The sequence below is a fragment of the Amphiura filiformis genome, chromosome 10 (genome assembly GCF_039555335.1).
Source record: "Amphiura filiformis chromosome 10, Afil_fr2py, whole genome shotgun sequence".
Classification (NCBI taxonomy): Eukaryota; Metazoa; Echinodermata; class Ophiuroidea; order Amphilepidida; family Amphiuridae; genus Amphiura; species Amphiura filiformis.
In genome coordinates, this window is record NC_092637.1 from 13,027,022 (window position 1) to 13,051,845 (window position 24,824).

Here is a 24,824-nt window from a genome sequence, read left to right on the forward strand (position 1 = left end):
GCCACAATACTTGCCTGATAATCATTGAACGCTGTAAAATGCAACTTTTAAATATGGGCACTTTTCTTTATTATTGCTAATATTTAACGGCATTGGATCAAATGTGGTGTCAAAATGCGCGTAAGCAAAACCATTGTCTTTCTATGTTAAATTGTTGTGAATATGATGAATACTTGTGATGCTATAGGAGTATTTATAACGGCTGCTCTACTTTGTGTCACTGGAATCACGATCCTAAAACCAAGATCACAGCCTTTGGTTAAAAATCTCACATAACATCCGTGTCAGTTTCTAACGTTGATAATAAGCTGTTTCTTGCTTTGTAGACTACCACTGCTTACGGATGATATGAGTATGCTAAAATAAAGAAATAAAAAGGGCTATGTTATAATATAGTTACCGCAATAAACTTCTGTAATATAGTAGGCTTATTGTGTTTTGGTGTCTGTGATTGTCATCAATATGACCCAGGCAGAAATTTAGGCGTGAGTCATGCCCACGAACATGCATAAGGACCCGCCCTATTATCGCTAGCAACGGGCATGAATTTTCGTGAATTTGGGAATCTTGTTCATGCACACACATGAATAATCATGCACTTACATGCCTTTTTTGTCATGCGTTTAGTAAGAACCTTGACAAGTCCAGGGCATGTGTATGGGTAACCCGTGGGCATGAAACTCGGTCAATGTCAAATTCTCTCTACTTCCATGCACATAAAGCCTTTATTCATGGGTAACTCGTGGCATGAATCATGGTCAATGTCAAACTTTCTCTACTTCCATGGATTCTTTATTCAAGGGCATCAATTACAATTTTAATGGGTTCAAAATTAACCACCCATGAATCCTTGATAGAGGATTTTCATGCCATATACAAAACAAAAGAATCAGAATGTCTTGCCATGAACATGCCATGTTCATGCCATGATTTGCATAGCAACCAGTAGCGAATTTTGGGAATACCCATGATTTTTTTTTTTTTTTTTTTTGCATGGGGTGGGCTAAAGTGCAAAATTTGTGCTTTTCAAAAAGAGCCTCCATTTTGGGAAATGATGGTGATTTATTCCGCCATATTACTTTACTTTGTTACACAAATCAACAACATTTTTCAAGGCTTTAAAAGTAAGTAATATCAACTTATGACAAACAGATTTGACGCAAACGTGATCCGTGACAAGCACATGTAATTTTCAGAATTTCAGGCCATATAGAATCAGCATGAAAAATGCTTTGAAATGAGTACAAATAAGTCTAGTATTGGTAGGATATCTCTTGATATTTTGAGAAAATATCTCAAACTTTTTATGTTGAAGCCTGGTTAGCACTCACAACATTAAGGTTAGCAACTATCTTTAAATGTTGCGATTTGGTAGTTCACAGCATCTTGCGAATGGTAGTGAGCTTTGGCAAAAATTACATGATCATTTCATAGCGAGTGACTGTGTAGAAGAATTCAAATATCACAGATATACTTTCGTAGGTCCTGTGATCCTTGAGTCATGTTGTAAAGAGGACTGAAACAACAACACTTTTGTAAAACGTACATAACTCATTAGCAACAGTAAATCAAGCAAGTTTTCCCAAACATATTATGATTTGTAGAATGAACTTTTGCAAAACATCAAAGTCTTATTTTTCAATAATATATTGATTTAGATAATAAAAAGTCATTCAAAAACAGCTTACGGTGTCCAACGGTGTGTGTCATAGGCACTTGTGAAGTTTGAGGAGTGTTGTACTGCACCTGAATGCATAAGTATGACAAATAAGAAGAGAGGATACAGAATAATAGCGGTTTTTTTTTTTGTTATAGTTGTGCACACCCCACACACAATACTTCGTTGTTGTTCTTGCAGCTGTTTTTGATGCAATTGTTGCTGTTGTTATCTACTAATGTAGGGCTCTTATGAAGTCAAGGCATCACTGTGCCCAAGAATATCCGAAATTCATTTTCCTTCACAGCAGAAAATTATTACATACGTAGTTCAGGTGCAAACATCAATGTATCAATACTTTTGTCTACATTTTAGATATTGACAAATTATAACTGCTTAAATATTAAGAAAATGGTAAGAAAACATGTGCTATTTTTGACAATTGAATGCTATTATTGTCAGGCACGTGTTGGTGGCCTCATCTAGCGTTTATTGCATTTTGCACTGAACTCTATTACATTTAGGCCTACCGAGTCATTCTACCACTTCATCATGATCAAAGTGCTGCTGTTTATATGGACAGAATCAGTACACAACATGTTTGAATTTCCGTAAATATTTCATTTTGTTTGCAACATAATGGTATCCGCTATCAAGTTTTAGCCCTTTCTTATGGGATTCACTGCCTAGTAAGCATTTGCAAGATGTTTTTCTTCTGAAATCATGCGGTAATTTGATATATATATACATTCCATACATTGATGCGGTTCTCACAAAAGCGTTATCCTGTCGCTATGGTAACACCCGGAGTCACCAATATGACGTCATGTCTACGATAGCGAATAGCGCAGGCATTTATCGGAGCAGGTCAGTGACGATATCAGTATTCACACCCAGTCTTGAAGTCACGTGCACATTGTGATTTGGGAACTTGATTTCCCCACAATTCCACTTTTGAGTTATACCATGATACGCGGTTACCTTTTTTTTCGTCCACGAAATGCTTGGCGAAATCCATTCCTATAGTGAGAGCTAGTAGCATAATAGATAAATGGGTTACACAAAGAGTTGATGAGTATCAAACATCTTGCTATGACAGAAAGTCGTCCATACTGGACATCAGATAGAAACCCATGCCCTGTCGCAGCTTTCCACACGGCTTGAATTGGGAGCAGACGGTACGGTGCTTGACAACAGAAAAAGACGATACCATTCACTACAAGTAAACGAGCGACTTGGTTTCGAACCCTCTGAGCTTGCGGTATCTGGGTCAGTTTGTTGTTTTGCTCGGTATGCACTGGCCGGTTACTTAGAGTTTTTATTATGTTGATATACATGAAGATGTTAATAGTCAACACAGTAATGAACGAAACAACTATGAAACATTGACAAAATACCGTCACCTCAGTCAGACCGTGAAGAGGTTGACAATATCGGACACTAGATGGGAGAGCTTCGCTAAACCTTTGCAGTTCTTTTTCAGGCCATATAATACAATACGTTTCTATTCCAGAATAGTGCAATGTTACTACAGCGCCTAGTAGGGTTCCGGTGATCCAACAATACAGTATTGTTTTTATGGCGCGCTTCTTTCCCGCTTTCATCCTGTGCTTTAATGGGTAACATATGGCGTAATATTTATCTGCTGTCACTAGCGTTATCAGCAATAGAGATGCAAAATACAGGACATGGATTCCGAGCCATACCCCAAAGCATCCTAACCATGTTTTAAACATAACAGCGTTTCGAACCAGGGACTGCGTGTAATTAATGATGTAACTAGTGCACGAGAGAACTACAAAAAGCAGATCGGCAACAGCAACGTTAGTTAAGTATCCATTGATGATTGTTTGCATGTCTTTAACACGGACGACTACAAAGATAAAGGCAGAGTTGATTGATATAGCAATGAATGCAACGCATGGCAGTATCACCAGGAAAAACAAATCTTCCGTTGAGGAGTACAGCATGTCTTCTGCAACCGAAGGGAACGACAAATCGACGTGAAATACGCAACTGTTGGATGAATTCATTGTTTTGTACCACCTTACAAATAGCAAATGAGCTCAAGCAAATAGACCGTCCTTCGGAGGGGCCGCTAAATAAGCACGTTTCCTCTTTCCTCCGTACTGATTATCTGCTCCTTGAATGCAAGCCCTGTCAATTTCTCCTCTGTGGAAAGTGATCTGTTACTTAACAGACAACGTTCCTTGATCAAATACGTGACGGGAAAAGATACGCGGTTACAAACATTTTAACCCCATGAGAACTACCTGCCGATTGGCCAAAATGAAGTTTTCATTATCGACTGCACCAATCATCAACATTGTTAGAATAATTTCACCACGCAAAAAAATGGGGTGATTTATTTTCAAAGCTCCATTCTGATTGGTTATTAAAGTGGAGATATCACATAATTGACAAATCAGAGGCAATGTTAGATCGGCAGATAGTGCTAAGGGGGCCGTCAGAATCTTTGAGTCTCATCTGCAAACTGCTGTATGGAGACAATGAATAGATATCAGGTTGAAAAGCAACAACCTCGAGGAAGATTTCATGTAAGCGTTAGCCCCATATAATTATATCTTCCATCTTTAAAGCTAGGTTTGATTTAATCAATCTAGACTTTTGTCTGATCTCATTTCCTTTGACTTAAAACTCTATTCCTAGATTTTTATAGGGCACAAACAAATTATACAATGGTGAAAAAGGACCTGATTAAATTACAATAGATGTTCACCGACTCAGGACCATTTGATTGTTTCAATCAAATTTCCTCATCTAAACATAATTGCGTTTGTGCAGATTCATGCTACCTTTTTCTAATCAAGAATTTGCCCTATAGCAAAACGCTTCTCTATATATCCTAATCAATGGAGGCTTTAGACTCGATTCATGCTTTTTATTCTACGTCAAATATCAGTTCGGTGTAACAATTATTCGTTATGCAATATATTTGTAGTAAATTTTACCATCTAATGTTTCCTGACATAAACGAATGTTTCCTGACATAAAAATCAATAATTAAATTTGCACCAGATATATGATTGATTTTAGTCAACAAACATTTGAATACATGAATTGAAAACCCACCCAAGTCCATGGGAAGTGATTTTGAGGAAAAAAAACCGTGTATCATTTTAATTCCTTCAGTTAGATTTACCTGGTCAATATGGAAAGTTTTACGTGCAAATGAGTGGGTAAAATTGTATTAGGTATGACGATTAGCATTTCAGGGACTTCGTGGGGTTCATTTTAAATTCTGGACTTTTCTGGTGGTTTTTAGAATCATATACAAAGACAACAATGTTGGAATGAGATTACCACTAGTAAGATAATACAAAATAAAGCACACAGGTATGTATAATGTTGATAAGCATTCTGCCATGTAATATAAACCACACACTTTCCTTTATTAAACCCATTTTTTTTCAAAAGTCACTCTCCAGCAATGAATGTGTTACAAGCGGACTTTTATACATACTGGATTTCAATCAATGTGTTACAAGACTCAAATCATGGACTAGGGTGGTTCTTTCATACATGCTATTTTTCACATGCTCAATAGACACAGAGGATGAATTTTAGTTGTTTTTTCATACACATGACAGGCCTATGTATAGCAACAATTTCCCATGCTTAACTCAATTTGGCCACAGTATGGACTTGGGTGGGTTTTGTATTCATATATTCATTTGTTAAAATAAAATGAATTAAAATAGATTTTATATCGAATACTTGTTGTGTGCTGTATTGAGCTCAAATAAGGCGATGTTATATATTATATACATATACATTATATACCACAAGGATTCAGGCTAAGGATGCTGAAATTTAATGACAGCAAACCTTTATTTGTGACCACTACTCCACACCTGAAGCGCTCGATGATACCGGTTGCTTTGATGGTTGGGGACAAATCCATCTGTCCTTCAGATTTTGTGCGTAACTTAGGGGTTATATTTGACTGTCAAATGTCTATGTCCATTCACGTCAAGACTCTTTGTTTTAACCTTATGTGTACTGGTCCAGCTTCGCAACATTTCCCGGATACGTCGGTACTTAGATTATAACACTTGTCATCTGGTCATAAGAGCCCTTGTCCTTTCCAAGATCGATTATGGCAATTCAGTATCGAAGTTACGTAATGTTACTATGTCAACGGGATCACGCGCTTGAGTTATGAACCACGATCGAAACAATCACCACACAAAGTATATGGCACTTGAAGGCATATCAAAATAGCGTGATCCGGTAACCAAGAGAATTACGTAACCACTTCGATGCTGAATAGGCTGCTTCTTGGTTGTTGCGTAATTATTGCATTACTATGCTCCGCTTGTATTATATATAATGTATTTTACTGTGGTTTTATATGTAATAAAAGTAAGTATGTCGTTGAATATTCGATGGTGCAACGGCCGTATTTGAGTTTTCAAGGACTGGAAGTTCTAGTCAATGAATCAAACCAAAAATGAATCAAACATTCATTACCACTTTTTTAATTTTTTTACAGCTCAACTGATCATACTTTTCCTACATTCGACCTTGAATGATTTTTGAGTTGACACAGTCATGAAAATAACTATAGATACATGACAAGACCATTAGTAGCCCAGTTCTGAACCTTTTCATTGATCATTCATAACAATAAGTATCTGATGGATCAGTGAAGATAAGAAGGGATTATAATATCCGTAACCTTGATATTATAGTACATCTCGAGGAAAAAGTGCGATGGACATGTTTTCATTTTATAAATATCCCGCGCATGAAAATTGAGTATTTAACCCAAAATGGAAAATGGAACAATTTATTGGAAATCTGTTTTAACAGATTTTTTTGACATTTTTTTCTGCACTGTATTGTACCTGAATTAAGAAATTTGATAAATATTCAAAGAAAATATAGGTCATCCAAAAAATTGTGATTTTTACACATTTTGGGGCAAAAAAGGAAAAATAAGCAAAAATATCAAAATCTGTCTTACAGTTTCATTCATCAAGTCATAACAAACGGCCTACATGCTTAATTTCTAATAAAATATTGAAATTGTGAAAAATATAGGTATTTATTGATTTTCATGTTTTTTCTTGCAAATATGCTAATAATATGCAAATTATGAAATTGCAAAAGAAAGTTTCTACATAGCATACATCTTTCAAGTATGATGTTCAAAATGACAGACATCAAAAAGAGATTCGATGAAATGTAAAGGTGTAGTAACAATTTTGGCATGGACTGTCTGGTTAGGCAAAGTACGGTAAGTTGAGCTGTATAAATATTGATATGATTCATCGAATAATTCACACATCATACAGTCATATTCTTGAACAAGCTGCGTCGTCCTATTTCTTATTTTGCGTGACAAACCCAGAAATATTACTCACAGCTTGAGCTTTCGCCATCTTGGCTTGATGGCTTGATCACACAGTGTCTGTTGTGATCTGGTCCACTGCGTTTCCCGCAGTGGATAACAAACTGCGTTTCCCGCAATGGACAGATCACAACAAACACTCTTGATCAAGCCATCAGCGAAGAGCGTCGTTCAGTAGCTCCAAAACTAAGTAGTGTTGATAGTGGAGCAGATATATTATAAACATAATGAAAAATTAAATATAGTTTGTCGAGGCTTTTACACCTGTTATAACTTACGTCAACCCGAAGAGCTCGGTTTGCCAAATTATAACAGATCACGAATGATCGTAAGCTCACTCATTTTACGCTTTGTTATGTAAAGATGTACAATTGTAATTTTCCATGGATTATTTATTTTATATATTTTCTTTAAGAAAATTTAAGATAACTGTTTGTCACCTGTTCAAAATTGCCTAACAGCTCCTAACTCACCCCAAAATCTCCTATGCTTTTAGAGCCACACTGACTCCAGTTTGGCTCTCAGGGCTCTCGATACCACGATAGAGGAAGACATTTTTACAAAAAACGTTATAACTTACCACAACAGGTTGAGGATTTTGGTTCCCACAGCAACACACACCTTTGCAGCAAATAACAGCTGCAGCAATGGCAACAACTCCCTCAATGAAACCAACAATAGCCGAAATACTATGGATCACCGCTGAATCCATCTGTACAGTACAAATATAACAATGGGAAGAGTCATACCAGCCTATAAAAGAGAACCTGGAACTAGATGGAACTGTTATGTTTGAGCAAACACGAATATATATGCCTGAGATTCACACCCTTACCGCCATGACCTTGACATGACATTGACCATTTTTGGCACTCAATAGTGATCACATCCATCAAGTTTGGTGGCAATCTAACAATTTACGATGGTAATCGTATCCACCAAGTTTCATGTTAATCTAACTAACTATACTCGGATGACCTTGACCATTTTTGGCACTCGATGATGATCACATCCACAAAGTTTGATGGCAATCCAGCAACCTATACACGGGTGACATTGATATGACCTTGACCATTTTCGGCACTCTATAGTGACCACATCCACAAAGTTTGATGACAATCCAATAATCTATATTCTGATGACCTTGACCATTTTCAGCTTTCGATGGTGATCCATCCCATCCATTAAATTTGATGTTAATCCAACAATCCATACTCAGATTACCTCATCTACTAAGTATTGATAAAGACATTGAATAGTGTTTTTGTTTTCATGAACAAAAATATAGTTTATTTAGTTTTTTAGGTATTTCAATAGAAACAAACGCATAAGAAAGCAATTCACTTAGTACAGGAGCAGCAACCTCAAAAAAATGACTTCGTTCACCCTCCACTACATACAAGGTTTGACACCATAGGTAGTTAGTATGGACCCTCTAGATCACTGCTAGGTAGGTAGTGGACTCAAATTGTGGTATCACTTTTTTTTTACAGGTCATTTTATGTGTGGACGTATAATCGCATAAAATCACCAAAAATAGGACAAAATTAAGGGGTAGGGGAAATATAAATTCTCATAACTCAACTTTTACTCATAGTAATGAATTTATTTTGCTATGAATATGTAGCTAATTGATTGTTCTAACTGCCTAGTATTATTTGAAAGCAAACCTAGGTTTCATTTGATCATGATTGGAAGTGGCCAGTCCATACACTAGTGAAAAATCAGATTTTTCACAACAATGCGCAGAGTGGGTGTTTTTGTGACATTGGCTTCAAATTTTACTATTGTGCCAATTTTTTTTTTCAAATTTAATTTTCCTTTTTTTAATTTTGTTTTTAATATCAAGCATATCTAGGCAAACTTTGATGTTCTGGTTCAAATATTTATGTATGTGAATGTTTGCTTGCATGTTGGTTTGTGTTGTGTGGGTTTGGGGTAGGTGGGGGTGGGTATGTGGGGGTGGGTGCGGGGTGTGTATAGGGTTCAGGGTTGGGGTGTTTTACATGTTTTAATATGTCACTCGGCTGAACTAATATAAGTTCTATTAACAAAATTTGTTTGTTAAGTTGCCATTTATGTAATATTTTGAATATTTATATGTGTGGGGTGAGATCAACCGCTGTTTGTCAGGAAAATAGACTGAAAATGTAAAAAAAAAATAGTTACTTTTCCACATGTAGCAGCGTGTGTAACAATATTAAGGGGTAGGGGAAATATAAACCATCATAACTCAACTTCAACTCATCATAATGAATTCATTTTGGAATTAATATGTAGCTAATTGATTGTTCAAACGTGTTAGTATTATTTTAAAGCAAAGCAAACATTAATTGTCAGGTAGATAGCCATAAAATGTGAGAAAAGGTTACTTTTCTATGTATAACCATGTCAAATATGGCATTATTAAGGGGTAGGGGAAATAAAAACCACCATAACTCAACCTTTACTCATAATAATGAATTCATTTTGGTATCAACATGTAGCTAATTGATTGTTCTAACTTTCCAGTATTATTTTTAACAGAAAAACCATAAGATAGACATAAAATATGATAAAATGTTAATTTTCCAATGTGTAACAGCGTAAAATTTGACAATATTAAAGGTTAGGGGACGTACAAACCAACGTAACTCGACATTTATTCATTATAATTCATTAATTTTGGCATTAATATATAGCTATTTGGTTGTTGTACTCTTTTAAAGCAAAATAACCATTAATTGTCAGCTGGAAAGACATAAAATGTTTAAAAAATGTCAATTTTTCATGTGTAGTACCATAAAATATGACAATATTAAGGTGTAGGGGACATTCAAATCACCAAAACTCAAGTTTTACTGATGAAAATGAATTCATTTTGGTAACAATGTGTAGTTAATTGTTAGATCTAACTTTCTATTATTATTTAAAAGCAATTAAACCATTAGTTGTGAGGTAGATAGACATAAAATGTACGAACATGTTAATATTCAATGTCTAACAGCGTAAAATATGACAATATTAAGGGGTAAGGGACATACAAATCACCAAAACACAGGTTTCACTGACGAAAATGAATTCCATTTTGGTATCAATATGTAGCTATTTGATTGTTCTCATTTTCTGGCATTATTTTAAAAACAATTAAACCATTAGTTATCAGGTAGTTAAACATACAATATGAGAAAAATGTTAATATTCAATGTCTAACAGCGTAAAATATGACAATATTAAGGGGTAAGGGGACATACAAATCACCCAAACTCAAGTTTTACTGATGAAAATGAATTCATTTTGGTATCAATATGTAGCTATTTGATAGTTCTAACCTTCTAGTATTATTTTAAAAGCAATTAAGCCATTAGTTGTCCGGTAGATAGACATAAAATGCATGAAAATGTTAATATTCAATGTCCAACAGCGTAAAAAAAGACAAAATTAAGGGGAAAGGAGACATACAAATCACCCAAACTCAAGTTTTACTGATGAAAATGAATTCATTTTGGTATCAATATGTAGCTATTTGATAGTTCTAACTTTCTAGTATTATTTTAAAAGCAATTAAGCCATTAGTTGTCCGGTAGATAGACATAAAATGCATGAAAATGTTAATATTCAATGTCTAACAGCGTAACATATGACAATTATTAAGGGGTAAGGGGACATACAAATAACCAAAACTCAAGTTTTACTGATGAAAATGAATTAATTTTGGTATCAATATGTAGCTATTTGATAGTTCTAACTTTCTAGTATTATTTTAAAAGCAATTAAGCCATTAGTTGTCCGGTAGATAGACATAAAATGTATGAAAATGTTAATATTCAATGTCAAACAGCGTAAAATATGACAATATTAAGGGGTAAGGGACATACAGATCACCCAAACTCAAGTTTTACTGATGAAAATGAATTCATTTTGGTATCAATATGTAGCTATTTGATAGTTCTAACCTTGTAGTATTATTTTAAAAGCAATTAAGCCATTAGTTGTCCGGTAGATAGACATAAAATGTATGAAAATGTTAATATTCAATGTCTAACAGCGTAAAATATGACAATATTAAGGGGTAAGGGGACATACAAATCACCCAAACTCAAGTTTTACTGATGAACATGAATTCATTTTGGTATCAATATGTAGCTATTTGATAGTTCTAACCTTCTAGTATTATTTTAAAAGCAATTAAGCCATTAGTTGTCCGGTAGATAGACATAAAATGTATGAAAATGTTAATATTCAATGTCTAACAGCGTAAAATATGACAATATTAAGGGGTAAGGGGACATACAAATCACCAATACACAAGTTTCACTGACGAAAATGAATTCCATTTTGGCATCAATATGTAGCTATTTGATTGTTCTCATTTTCTGGCATTATTTTAAAAGCAATTAAGTTTCCCACGAGGGGTTGAAGGTCATAATGGGGCCAATACTAAAAAATTATCCTATCATGTTGTAATGTTGTAATCTCAAATTGTTCCTCTCATCGCTAAGAATTTAAAAGAAGACATTTGTCATAGTTCTACGAAGCTTAGTTCAGGGGTTATAACGTCGAATATATCAATATCATAAATAAAGGTCAAATTTTTAAAATGGTCCAATTGCACCAATTAACGTAAGAAACCTCAATCGTATACTACATTCAAATTTTGGTGCAACGATTTGTATTCCTGTGTTCCCCTTCACAGTTAATGCAGCCAAAGTTGAGTTATGGTAATATTTCCCCTACCCTTAATATTATCATATTTGACACTGTTACACATGGAGTTTTTTCTCACATTTCCTTTGTATCTACATAACAACTAATGATACCAGAACGTTCGATGAATTCATTATCAAGAGTAAAAGTTGAGTTATGGGAGTTTATATTTCCCCTACCTTGATATTGTCATATTTAGGGACCGTTCACAAACACTTGTAAGGGGGGCCTGATGCAAAAAGGGGGGGGGGTCTGAAAATTTTTGACCCTCCTAAGGGGGGGGGGGGGGCCTGAAAAAAAATGATCAAAAATTTTCCTGGAAAAATTGAGTTTATATGATTTTCTATGGGGTTGACCCATAATTTTCATGTCAAAAAGGGGGCCCTACAATTTTGAGGTCTGTAAAGGGGGGGGCTCGAAAGAATATTTTGCGATGAAATTGTTTTGCATCAGGCCCCTCCCCCTTACAAGTGTTTGTGAACGGTCTATTACGCTGCTAGATATAGAAAATGACTTCTTCTGACAGTTTCTGTGTATCTACCTGACAACTAATGATCGCTTTGTTTATAGAAAGTTAGAACAGCCAATCAGATACATTTTGATACCAAGATGAATTCATTATCATGAGTAAAAGTTGAGTTATGTCAGTTATATATTTCCCTACCCCTTAATATTGTCATTTTACGCTGTTAGACATAGAAAAATTACCTTTTCCTCACAGTTTCTGTATATACTGCCTGACAAATAATGGTCGCTTTGCTTTAAAATAATACTAGAAAGCTAGACCAATCACTTTGATATATTTTGATACCAAGATGAATTAATTTTCATGCGTAAAAGTTGAGTTATGGCAGTTTATATTTCCCCTACCCCATAATATTGTCATATTTACGCTGTTAGACATAGAATATTTACCCTTTCCTCACAGTTACTGTGTATCTACCTGACAACTAATGATCGCTTTGCTTTGAAATAATACTAGAAAGTTAGAACAATCACTTAAATACATTTTGATACCAAGATGAATTCATTTTCATGAGTAAAAGTTGAGTTGTGGCAGTTTATATTTCCCCTACCCCTTAATATTGTCATATTTATTTATGCTGTTAGACATAGAATAGTTACCTTTTCCTCACAAATACTGTGTATCTACCTGACAAATAATGGTCGCTTTGCTTTAAAATAATACTAGAAAGTTAGAACAATCACTTAGATACATTTTGATACCAAGCTGAATTTATTTTCATGAGTAAAAGTTGAGTTATGGCAGTTATAAATTTCCCCTACCCCCTTAATATTGTCATTTTACGCTGTTAGACATAGAAAATTTACCTTTTCCTCACAGTTTCTGTATATCTGCCTGACAAATAATGGTCGCTTTGCTTTAAGATAATACTAGAAAGCTAGACCAATAACTTGGATATATTTTGATACCAAGATGAATTCATTTTCATGAGTAAAAGTTGAGTTATGACAGTTTACATTTCCCCTACCCCGTAATATTGTCATCTTCACACTGTTAGACATAGAAAAGTTACCTTTTCCTCACAGTTTCTGTATATCTGTCCGACAACTAATGGTTGCTTTGCTTTAAAATGATACTAGAAAGTTAGAACAATCACTTAGATACATTTTGATACCAAGATGAATTCATTTTCATGAGTAAAGGTTGAGTTATGGCAGTTTATATTTCCCCTACCCCTTAATATTGTCATATTTACGCTGTTAGACATAGAAAACGTACCCTTTTCTCACAGTTTCTGTGTATCTACCTGACAACTAATGGTCGCTTTGCTTTAAAATAATACAAAAAGTTAGAACAATCAATTAGATATACATATTAAATTGAATTGAATAGAATTAATACCAAGATGAAGTCAATATCATGAGTAAAATATTGAGTTCTGATGATTTATTTTCCCCTACCCTTAATATTTTTCTATGTTATGCTGATATACGAGGGAAATCAACATCAGTTTTTGTTGGGTTTTTGGTTTTTTAAACATTTTTGTCTTTTTCCCAGTGGTTACTCACGTCCTACACATAAATATTCACATCAATGGAAACTTAACGGATTTTGTAAATGGAAGTTGGTGCAGTGAAGTGACATATTAAGACATGTACACACACATTCATCCCCTCACCCCCACACATACACTATGTACACCCAGCACCCCCCCACACACACACACACACTCGTCCCACAGACACCCCAACGAACTCATACATATTATAATGATTGGAACTGTTACAATAATGTTTCCCTTGATATGCTTAACATTAAAAACAAAATTAAACATTAAAATTTAAATTAAAAAATTAAAAATGGAAACTGAATTAATTTTAAAAATATAAAGTGGTATAGTTGTGAGATTTGAGGCCAATGTCAAACTTTACACATATGGTTTAAAAATCAGATTACCGCTCATTTATGGACTATATACTTCCAAATATGCTCAAATGAAACCTGTTTTTGTTTAAAAATAATACTAGAAAGTTAGGAAAATCATTTAGCTACATATTGATACCAAAATGAATTCAAAATCACGAGTAAAAGTTGAGTTATGGAAATTTATATCTCCCCTACCCCTTAATTTTGTCCTATTTTTGGTGATTTTATGCGATTATGCGTCCATACATAAAATGACCTGTAAAAAAAAAAGTGATACCACAATTTGAGTCCACTACCTACCTAGCAGTGATCTAGAGGGTCCATACTAACTACATATGGTGTCAAACCTTGTATGTAGTGGAGGGTGAACCAAGTCCTTATTTAGGCCCCCTGTGGGATCTTGCTCCTGGACTAACTGTTTTTGTTTGGTTGCCTCTTATGGGCATTTTTACAATGGTGGCACCACAAGCTTGAAATGCACGAACATACAGGGTGAGTAAAAAAAAGTGCAATAGAGAAAATAATTAATTTTTACTGAAGAACCGAGTTGAACCTTTCTTATTCATTATTGATCTTGTGTGAAAAATTCAATTAATTAGCATATACCGTTTTGTTTTTATGACACATTTTATAGCGATGATACCCAATTTTAATGTTTGTCCAAGAGACACCTAAAAATTGAATGTCAGCTCACTCTGTGTAATGTAGATTTGTAACAACTGTCAGTTTGTTAACCTCATTGGCATTGAGCAAGTGTTATTGCCCTTGTTTTTGTTTAAGGAGAAGAAACAGTATGTGTTGTTATTTTCATTTTCCCTTTATTTTAAAGATGTTTATTCTCTATCAAAACCATATAAATTTGTAGGCGGGTTTTTCAAATGTCGAAATGAAAAGCGCGCAAATTGGAGTGGAGTGAATTACAAAACATCCAGTAAATTGGACATATTGGATTTAAAAAAAACTGGAGTTGGAGTCTAGTGAGGTATGAAGGACTTAAAGTAATGTTAGAAAGTTTGTTTGAACAGAAAACAAGAAATGAAAATAACGCAAAAATCAACCTTATTTAAGTTAAAGTCAGTTTCAGAGCTGGTGGATTTATCGTGCATTGTGTGCTCCCATTTAAAATACATGTATCTCGTGGACAAATAATGAAATTGGGTATCACAATAAAATGACTCATAATAAAAATTCCCTTTAAAAGGGAAGGCCAGCCTCAATGCAGAAGAGGTCTTGTAAATAGTTTGGGTCACCGTGAAAGGCATTTTTTAGGATCACGCTTACATCCATGTTACATGGCAGTTCACCAAACCATCAATGGTGAGAACATGCACACTGAAACAGCAAAAAACATTAACTCCTATAACTCCTGTCAACTCTTTAATTCATTACTCCAAATTGTTCTGTATTTTTGTCTTTACTGCTTTTTACCCATGCTTATTAATAAAATCAAAAAATACACTGCAGTTGTTAGTTACCCGGTAATTCGCTATGTAAACTCAACTTACATGCACATTTTATTTTAAAATGATTTTATATTATTTCGCAATGTATAGTTTACTATAAAGTAGATAGTGGCAAGCACATGATAAAGGACTGATCATTCACTACAATCTTCACTTTTAAACTGTATTTTTTGCGTTGATTGTTAGTCCGAAACTCCTGCAAAGCTATGGACATGGCATCTTACCTACTCCATTCTGTAATAGTCTGCATTGTGTGTTTTCTCAGTCTTCAATCATTTTGTTGAATGTAATTTTATGAATCAAATAAAAAAGATAGAAAGTGGCCTCACTTTAGTTATGTGTCATTTACAGTATTTATAATTTATAAAGTAAGACAATAATTTATTTATTTTCTATAAGTGCATGTCAAAATATGGGATATTTTATACTTTATTTTCCATCGGATTTTTCCCGTTGAAAAGACAAAACTGATGTTAAAGATAGCAATAATATCATCAATAACATTTTGAGTCAATTTTATCCATAAAACGATACAGGATAGGATAGATAATTACTTTGACTTCAATGTGGTCCATATAATGAAGATTTTGATTCTACAACATTATTAGATCTGTTATCAACATATCAATTATGCACTCACAGGCAACCAAACATCATGCTGTGCTCAGTAGTCCACTGATATGACCTTGTTCCAGTGATCATCCCCCACTAATTACTAATTGTTAACCATGTCATTTTTTTGATATGCTGATTGCTGAACAAGTTTATGTTTATATGTGTAGGCCTAACCTATGATAACCTTTTAAGTCATAATTAATTCAAACATAACTTTGGCATTACTCAATCGTTTTCTTTCGTTGAAACGGCAAAACATACTTTCTTTTCCTTGCAAATCGAATTAGCAGACATCAAAAACATTTCCACCACAAGAAGTAAAAAAATAATTCATACCAATAGAAGAAGGCTATAATCTTAGCTAATCTTTAGTGTACACAAATCCCATCTCAGAATTAGGTACCAGCCCTATGGGCTGGCGAAAATTAAACGGTAGAAGCGAGTCACTTCATTTTTTCACAGAAGGTGACTATTGAGTGTGGCATTTATAGAAACTTTCAATAATGAGAAAGGTAAACTTGGTTCTTACATAAATATTGATACTTTGCTCTATTGCATTTTTCATGACTCACCCTCTAGTAACCCAACTCATGTCCTATTGTATTATATGTGTTATTGGCTGTACATATTAAGAGGCATTATCTGTTATTTTGGAGAATTTTTTTAAAATGTTTGCCACGGTCAAAAAATGGATTTCCTTTAAACTTTCATATTTGATGCACCTTGACCTGAAACAAACACACATGAAATAAATTTGGGAAAAATATCCCCGTTGCCATGGTAACAGCCAAATTTTCATTTTAGGCCTATTTTCACAATTTTTGCACTTTTCAGCAGTCAATTTATCAAGTTTTGAAGCCAGTGTTACTAATATACACAATATATATATACTGTTTTCTTTATAAGGTATGAATAGGTCAAACCTTAGATGCCGCATTGAAAGTATAAAAATAATCACCAGATGTCAGGGTGGGTTATACCATTTATTTGAAATAGGGGTGTTTTTCAATTTTTTCAAAGTATGAAAATATACCAACTTTGTATAGCTCATAAACCATATGGTAGTGCTCCGATTTCAACATCGACCACAGCATGTTGAGATGATACATTGGTCTTATGAAAAAGTTACATTTGAGCTTGGGAAAACACATCTGTATATACAGTGTTGCCAGACATTTTCCTATTTTTCGAAATTCAACACAAATCTCACCTTAAATTAAATGATGTGAAAATGAAACATCATCCTTTCAAGGAACATTTATTAGAAAGAGAGTTTTTATTCATATCAAATTTGATCAGTTATAATGGTCAGTGTTGTTCTAAACCACATGGGTGTTGCCATAATTGGGGTTTAATTGTGATTTGTGGATATTTTCAACTTTTTACATACAAGTCATAAAAATACCATAATGCATTTCTGTAATAAAGAAAGAAACATCGACCTCGTCATGTTGAGATGATACATTGTCCGTATGAAAAAGTTATTTTGATCTGGGGGGGGGGGGGGTAAAGCATCAGTTTATACAGTGTTGCCAGATATTTTCATACTTTTTCAAAATTCAACACAAGTCTCGCCCTAAGTTAAAAGATATGAAAATGAAACTTCACCTTCATACGGAACATCTTTTTAGAAAGAAAGTTAATTTCATATTCAATTTGATCATCTGGGATGGTCAGTATTATTCTAAGCCATATGGGTGTTGCCATAGCTGGCGTTTAATATGACAATTTAGAATTTCCAGCTTTTTACAAGTCTTAAAAATAGTACACATCCTTAAAATTATTGTGGAATGAATGCAATATTAAGGTTAAAAATTAACCTAAGAACACTTAGTATGTGAATTTAAATTTTTAATTTGAGTTCGGAAAATATTTCCTTCTATACAGTATTGCCACATATGTTCAAAATTCAACGTATGTTGAGCTTTTTTTTCAGCTTTTTCAGCTATTTTTCAGTCTTAAAATGCCAAAATACAATGGCATGCATTCCTAAAATAAAGATGTGAAAATGAATCATCGACCTCATCATGTTGAGATGATACATCGGTTTTATGAAAAATTTACATTTGCGCTTGAGGAAAAACATCTGTATTATACAGTGTTGCCAGATATTTTCCTATTTTTTCGAAATTCAGCACTAATTTCACCTTAGGTTAAAAATGAAAGTTTATTAGAAAGAAATGTACTTTCATATTAAAACCACATGGGTGTTGCCATAATTAGGGTTAAATAGCGAGGTGTGGATATTTTGAACTTTTTACAAGTTTTAAAAATACCAAAATACCATGGTATACCATTCCTTAAAAAATATGTGAAAGTAAAACATCAACTTCACCATGTTGAAATGATACATATTTGGTCTTATGGAAAATTTACACTTAAGCTTGGGGAAAACATATGTTTATACAGTGTTGCCAGATATTTTCCTATTTTTTCGAAATTTAACACAAGTCTCACCGTAAGTTAAATGATGCGAAAATGAAACTTCACCTTAAGGAAAGTTTATTAAATGAAATTTACTTTCATATTAAATTTGATCAGTTGTATAAATGGTTAGTGTTGTTCCAAACCACATGGGTGTTGCCATAATTAGGGTTTAATAGTGAGATGTGAGTCATAAGGGTTCAAATAGCGACGTTTTCGCATATTTTTGTGGACCTGAGAGCACATCAGACATATATTGAAATTTGCGATATAATACAAATTTTATGGCAAATGATTAAAAATTGATATTTTTGAAATTTAACAGATCTCAAAAGTAAATTGTATAAATCTAGTGATATGTACTTAAAGTGTATGTAGCTGGAATGAAAAGCCGTCCATATGAAAATTTGACCTTTCGTATTGAAGATATAGATTTTTTCACCAAAACACCTAAAAATGTAGGTCTTTTGGGAAAAAATCTATATCTTCACTATGAAGGTCAAATTTTTCAATTAACATTAATTAATTGATTAGTGGTCGGCTTTTCATCCCGGCTACATACACTTTAAATACACATCATTAGATTTATTAAGTTAACTTTGAGGACTGTAATATGTCAAAAAAAAAAAAAAAATCAATATACATAATTTTCTCCTAAAATTTTTATTGTATCGCGAATTAAAAAAAAAAAATCAAAATTTGGTATGTCTGATCCCCGTCTGATGTGCTCTCAGGTCCGACAAAATACTGTGCAAAGGTGGGTGACCAACCCTTAAAATACAACACAGAAAACATCAAACATGTATACTTTAAAATATACATAAAAGCCATAATTTTTTTACCAATATACACATACTAGCTAGGCTAAAATAAATTAAAATAACATAAGATTGTTACATTGCAAAAGATGCATATAAGAGTATAAGATAATGTTTAAATTACGCCTACCCCATATTATTAAAGCACACATCCCAACTATACTTGCAAAAAAGATATGGGGAAGAAATGGGCAAAAAAATATATAGATCCAGCAAATGTTTCGAAAGATATGAGACTAGTCAAAAACAATAATGCACAGAACCTTTTCACAGCCAGACAAATTAATGTCCAGTTACTTTTCCCGAGAGGAGCTCGCAGGAGAGTCGAAAGTATGACATTTAAAGTCATGCTGAAGAAGAAATGACCATTGAAATGTTGCATGATATTGTTGCTAATTCTCTATCATTCAAGCATTGATTCATTGATGACATGAATTTGTATGAGTTTGTAAAAAGGAAGCAGCTAACTAAAATTAAGCTTTCAAGACTGAAGGAGATTTATATGAACACTTTTGCAGATACTTAACTTGCAGGGTTAAAGCAAAATAAAAAATCACCAAATGTTGATAAAAGTTGTCTGAGGATATCCGTTTCAAGTAGAAAAAGAGGACTACTGGGCACAGTATACCTATGGCATGACCCCGGAGGGGGTTCTCCCTGGTTAAACGTATACGGGGATGTGCCACGGTTTTGGGGTACCTTAGCAATTTTGGTGGGTTTGCAGTGGAGACAATACGCCAAATTGGGTGCATTAAGGCAAAAGTGCCCATAAAAGCGCCAAATTAGGACAAATTTGTGTGCTTTTTGGGTGTTTTTTGTGAAAAAGTGGAATACTATAGCTATAACTTTCACTATTAACTCCATTTATAGTGGCATCATCCATGTGGTTTATTCATGGCAGCGATTTAAACAATATAAATCCTATGCTAAAGTGAGACATACGTTGAATTTTGAATATATGTGATAATAACTGGCAATACTGTATAGAAGGAAATATTTAAAATTTTAATTCACATACTAAGTGTTCTTAGGGTAATTTTAACCTTAATATTGCGCTCATTCCACAATAATTTTAAGGATGTGTAGTGTGTACTATGTTTAAGACTTGTAAAAAGCTGGAAATATCTAAATTGTCATATTAAACGCCAGCTATGGCAACACCCATATGGCTTAGAATAACACTGACCATCCCAGATGATCAAATTGAACATGAAATTAACTTTCTTTCTATAAAAAGATATGTTCCGTATGAAGGTGAAGTTTCATTTTCATATCTTTTAACTTAGGGCGAGACTTGTGTTGAATTTTAAAAGAATAGGAAAATATCTGGCAACACTGTATAAACTGATGTTTACTCCCCCCCCTGATCAAAATAACCTTTTCATAAGGCCAATGTATCATCTCAACATGACGAGGTCGATGTTTTTTTCTTTATTATAGAAATGCATTTTGGTATTTTTATGACTTGTAAAAAGTTGAAAATATCCACACCTCACAATTAAACCCAAGTTATGGCAACACCCATGTGGTTTATCTGGCAACACTGTATAAACTGATGTCCCCCCCCCCCCCCCCACATCAAAATAACTTTTTCATAAGGCCAATATATCATCTCAACATGACGAGGTCGATGTTTCTTTTTTTATTATAGAAATGCATTTGGGTATTTTTATGACTTGTAAAAAGTTGAAAATATCCACAAATCACAATTAAACCCCAATTATGGCAACACCCATGTGGTTTAAAACAACACTGACCATTATAACTGATCAAATTTGATATGAATAAAAACTCTCTTTCTAATAAATGTTCCTTGAAAGGATGATGTTTCATTTTCACATCATTTAAACTTAAGGTGAGATTTGTGTAGAATTTCGAAAAATAGGAAAATGTCTGGCAACACTGTATATACAGATGTGTTTTCCCCAAGCTCAAATGTAACTTTTTCATAAGACCAATGTATCATCTCAACATGCTGTGGTCGATGTTGAAATTGGAACACTACCATATGGTTTATGAGCTATACAAAGTTGGTATATTTTCATACTTTGAAAAAATTGAAAAACACCCTATTTCAAATAAATGGTATAACCCACCCTGACACCTGGTGATTATTTTTATACTTTCATTGCGGCATCTAAGGTTTGACCTATTCATACCTTATAAAGAAAAAATTATATATATATTGTGTATATTAGTAACACTGGCTTCAAAATTTGACAATTTGACTGCTGAAAAATGCAAAAATTGTGAAAATAGGCCTAAAATTGAAATTTGCCTGTTACCATGGCAACGGGGATATTTTTCCGAAATTTTTCCCATGTGTGTCAGTTTGAGGTCAAGGTGCATCAAATATGAAAGTATAAAGAAAATCTATTTTTGACCGTGGCAACTCTATTCTCAAAAATAACAGATAGTTCCTCTTAAGTATCTATACTTGATAAATGCATTCATCGTGTTACGCTGCCTTTTGAAACATCTTCTTTAGAAACATATTTACCTTAGGAATACAACTGCTACTAAACCCAGAGCAAAATCGGGCGGACAAAACAGCTCCCATAGATTCCAATATAGCTTGGTCAAATGCAGCAAGTGATGATAAAATGGACATGACCATATATGCTACTATCTGCAAAAAAAATACAATGGGGGCGAAACGGCATCATATTTTTTTTTATTTATTTATAGTTAAATGTACCGGTAACAATATTTACAAATAAAATATCCTGATGGATATATCGTAGGCCTTCGACTCCTTCGATCACCATGTTCATAAGCATTTTTATCTGGAGCTAGCCGTATACTTAAATTGGATCCGTTTATATCTTACCAGTCGGACATTCGAGGTTAAAAATTCAAAACTGTTTCTCCGAGCCATCATCAATTTCAAACTTTATAACAACATCGCCCGTTCCTTTATATCTCGTAAAGACCATTCCAACTCATTACTTATTATTCGTAGGAAGTATTGTATAGGTCTGTTGTCAACAAGGCTATTGTCGACCATATTGTCGACAAAACAATTTTCCTGATTGCCGACAAACATGGACCAATTGTCGACAAAAAATAATAATTAAAATTAATAGAGATAAGCTTAACATCGTCATTATTTACCATAGAATAACTTCTAGGTATAAAAAGTAATAATTGAGCTCAAGATGACACCGACATGGTGGAATAATAGACTTCATTTTGTAATGGTAAGTTACCGATATGATTGCGTGTAGTTAACGGTAATATTGCGATGTAAATAAACGACGCATATCATTGTCTCTGAACTTAATATTTTGACTTTATTAATGTGTTGCTTTGTCAAAAACTTGTCGGCATCGGATCTTGAGATCTGATGATTGTCGACAGTGAAAATTCTACTTGTCAACAGCCTTTATATGAGAAGAACAATACTCTGGGCATAGAAGAAAGCAGCTCGTCGTCTTTACCACTATGCACATATAGAAATAGCTATATATACAACAGGTCTCCATTTGTTGATGGTAAAATAATGGATTTGGAACGTGCAAATAACGTACACGTAATGTAACGTGCTTACCACACATCTGTTTTTACTGGACGTACATATGCCAAGTAAACCAGCGACCACATAGAACTAAAATCAAAGGATCAAATTGTTTGAACATTAGACATGCATAACGAGACTATATTGCTTAACTTCAGTCTGCATATTCAACTTCGTTCTTCTTCTTCATCATCATCTTCTTCTGCTTCTTCTACATTTCTTTTTCTTTTTTTCTTTCTTCTTCTTCTTCTTCTTCTTCTTCTTCTTTTGTTTCTTCATCAACATAATCATCATCATCATTTTCCTCTTCTTCTGTGCCTTCTTCTACTTATTTTTCTTATTCTTGATCCTTTTTCTTTTTCTTTCTTTTTCTTTTTCGTCTTCTTCTCTTTTTATTACCTTTATTATTGTTTGCATATTTTCATTCAAATCAGATATCAATATAAATATTTAATAATATTAATGTTATTGCACGGCCAAGTAGTAAGTACAATAAGAAAACACATATTACAATCTTAGTGGTTCTTTTAAAGAATAACTTACACAAACTGATCCCCAAATAGGACTTGCCAAGAGCGCTACCATGTCTGGTTTATCATAATAGGTTGTTATTTTGCTACCATAGATAGTCATATGACTTTCTGAATGATAACCATACTGGTCATCTACACATTGATGTTTGTACATAACGCAACCCGCAGCCAGGTATGCTATAACGCCAGTTGTAATCGACACCAAACCACACATTATCTGAATAACACCTGGATAAACGACAAAAACAATTGACATGGAATGCGATTATCATACCGCGGAAACATGGCATGTTGCAAGTGGGGATCGACGCTAAGTCAGGTACCGCGTGAGCAAACTCAAAAATAGCGCAAATAGCGCGAGCGTACACAAAAAAGACTTAGCGCGTAAGATAAGCGATGTCGCCAGGTCTGAACGCTGTACCGGCCTCAGCTGAATAATTCTAATACGCCTAGGGGGGCACAGGCATGGAAAATTCCAATCTGTTTATTTATTCGCAGGGCGGGTTTAAGGAGGTGGTTTCCCGAGTTCAGAGGTAGGTCATGGAGTGTTGAAATTAAATCAGGCTTAAATTTGGTGTCAAGAATACGAAGGGATCATGAAAATAATAAAATCAAAATACGTTTCGCAAAGCCTCGACGTATCGATCTGCCATTAGAATATACAGGCACAATAAGAGGAAAATATTCACAAATAAAAAAAAAATCAAATCATTGAGCCAAATTGGGCTTAAACTTGATACAAGTAATCGTCCATATGAGGGGAGCAGGAAAAATCAAAGCGAGGTCATCCGAGATAAAATGTCATTTATGGTCAAATACCACAGTTTGTCCAATTAGGATTAAACTTGGTGAAGAGAGTCCTTGATATAAAGAGAACATAAAAACGATACTCTGCAGTCATCCGAGGTCAAATCCAAAAGTTTACCCGATTGGGCTTAGATTGGGTAAAAAGAATCCTTAATATGAAAGGAACATGTCATACATTCAAAGAGGGTCAAATAGTATCTTACTGCTATAATGATGTTTGTGGGTGGTTTTAAAGGTCATCCGAAGTTAAATGCCACGGAGGAGTCAAATTTTTAACTCTGTCCGATAGGGTTTAAACTTGAGGGGAAATAACCCTCGATATGAGGGGAACATGTAAGAAATCAAATCGAGTAGCACAATCCTCGATAAAAGTAAACGTAAAAAGTACCTGTTATTTGTCCAGCTATCACGTTATAGTTTAGCGCTCCCTGAGGTTGTTGTGAGACTATGACAGTGGACGGAGAACTCTGCAACCCAGACATGACATGCAATGTCCCTTATTTATTATGGTGACAGTAGAAAGGTACGACTAGGT

The 24,824-nt window shown here is 34.1% G+C and overlaps 1 protein-coding gene across 2 annotated transcripts; it reads right to left on the reverse strand.

Moving 5' to 3' along the window:
- Positions 1-24,824, reverse strand: LOC140162125 (uncharacterized). 2 transcript variants are annotated; one of them, XM_072185399.1, is made up of 7 exons: positions 24,678-24,824; positions 23,493-23,710; positions 22,983-23,039; positions 21,933-22,061; positions 7,615-7,746; positions 1,689-1,746; positions 1-357 (listed from the first exon to the last, which is right to left on the reverse strand). In XM_072185399.1, exons 1-7 carry the CDS (start codon positions 24,769-24,771, stop codon positions 338-340), a joined length of 708 nt encoding a protein of 235 aa, XP_072041500.1. In that variant the 5' UTR covers positions 24,772-24,824; the 3' UTR covers positions 1-337. The 2 variants fall into 2 exon arrangements, with proteins under 2 accessions (XP_072041500.1, XP_072041501.1); XM_072185400.1 differs by lacking the exon at positions 7,615-7,746.

What these genes read in the sequence shown, in the direction of transcription:
- LOC140162125 (XM_072185399.1), bottom strand. Translation starts at nt 24,771, where the DNA reads ATGTCTGGGTTGCAGAGTTCTCCGTCCACTGTCATAGTCTCACAACAA. An exon ending in CCAGTAAAAACAGATGTGTG is followed by an intron (nt 22,062 to 22,982) that starts GTAAGCACGTTA and finishes TTTTTTTTGCAG; the next exon opens with ATAGTAGCATATATGGTCAT. An exon ending in GACACACACCGTTGGACACC is followed by an intron (nt 358 to 1,688) that starts GTAAGCTGTTTT and finishes TCTTTATTTTAG; the next exon opens with CATACTCATATCATCCGTAA.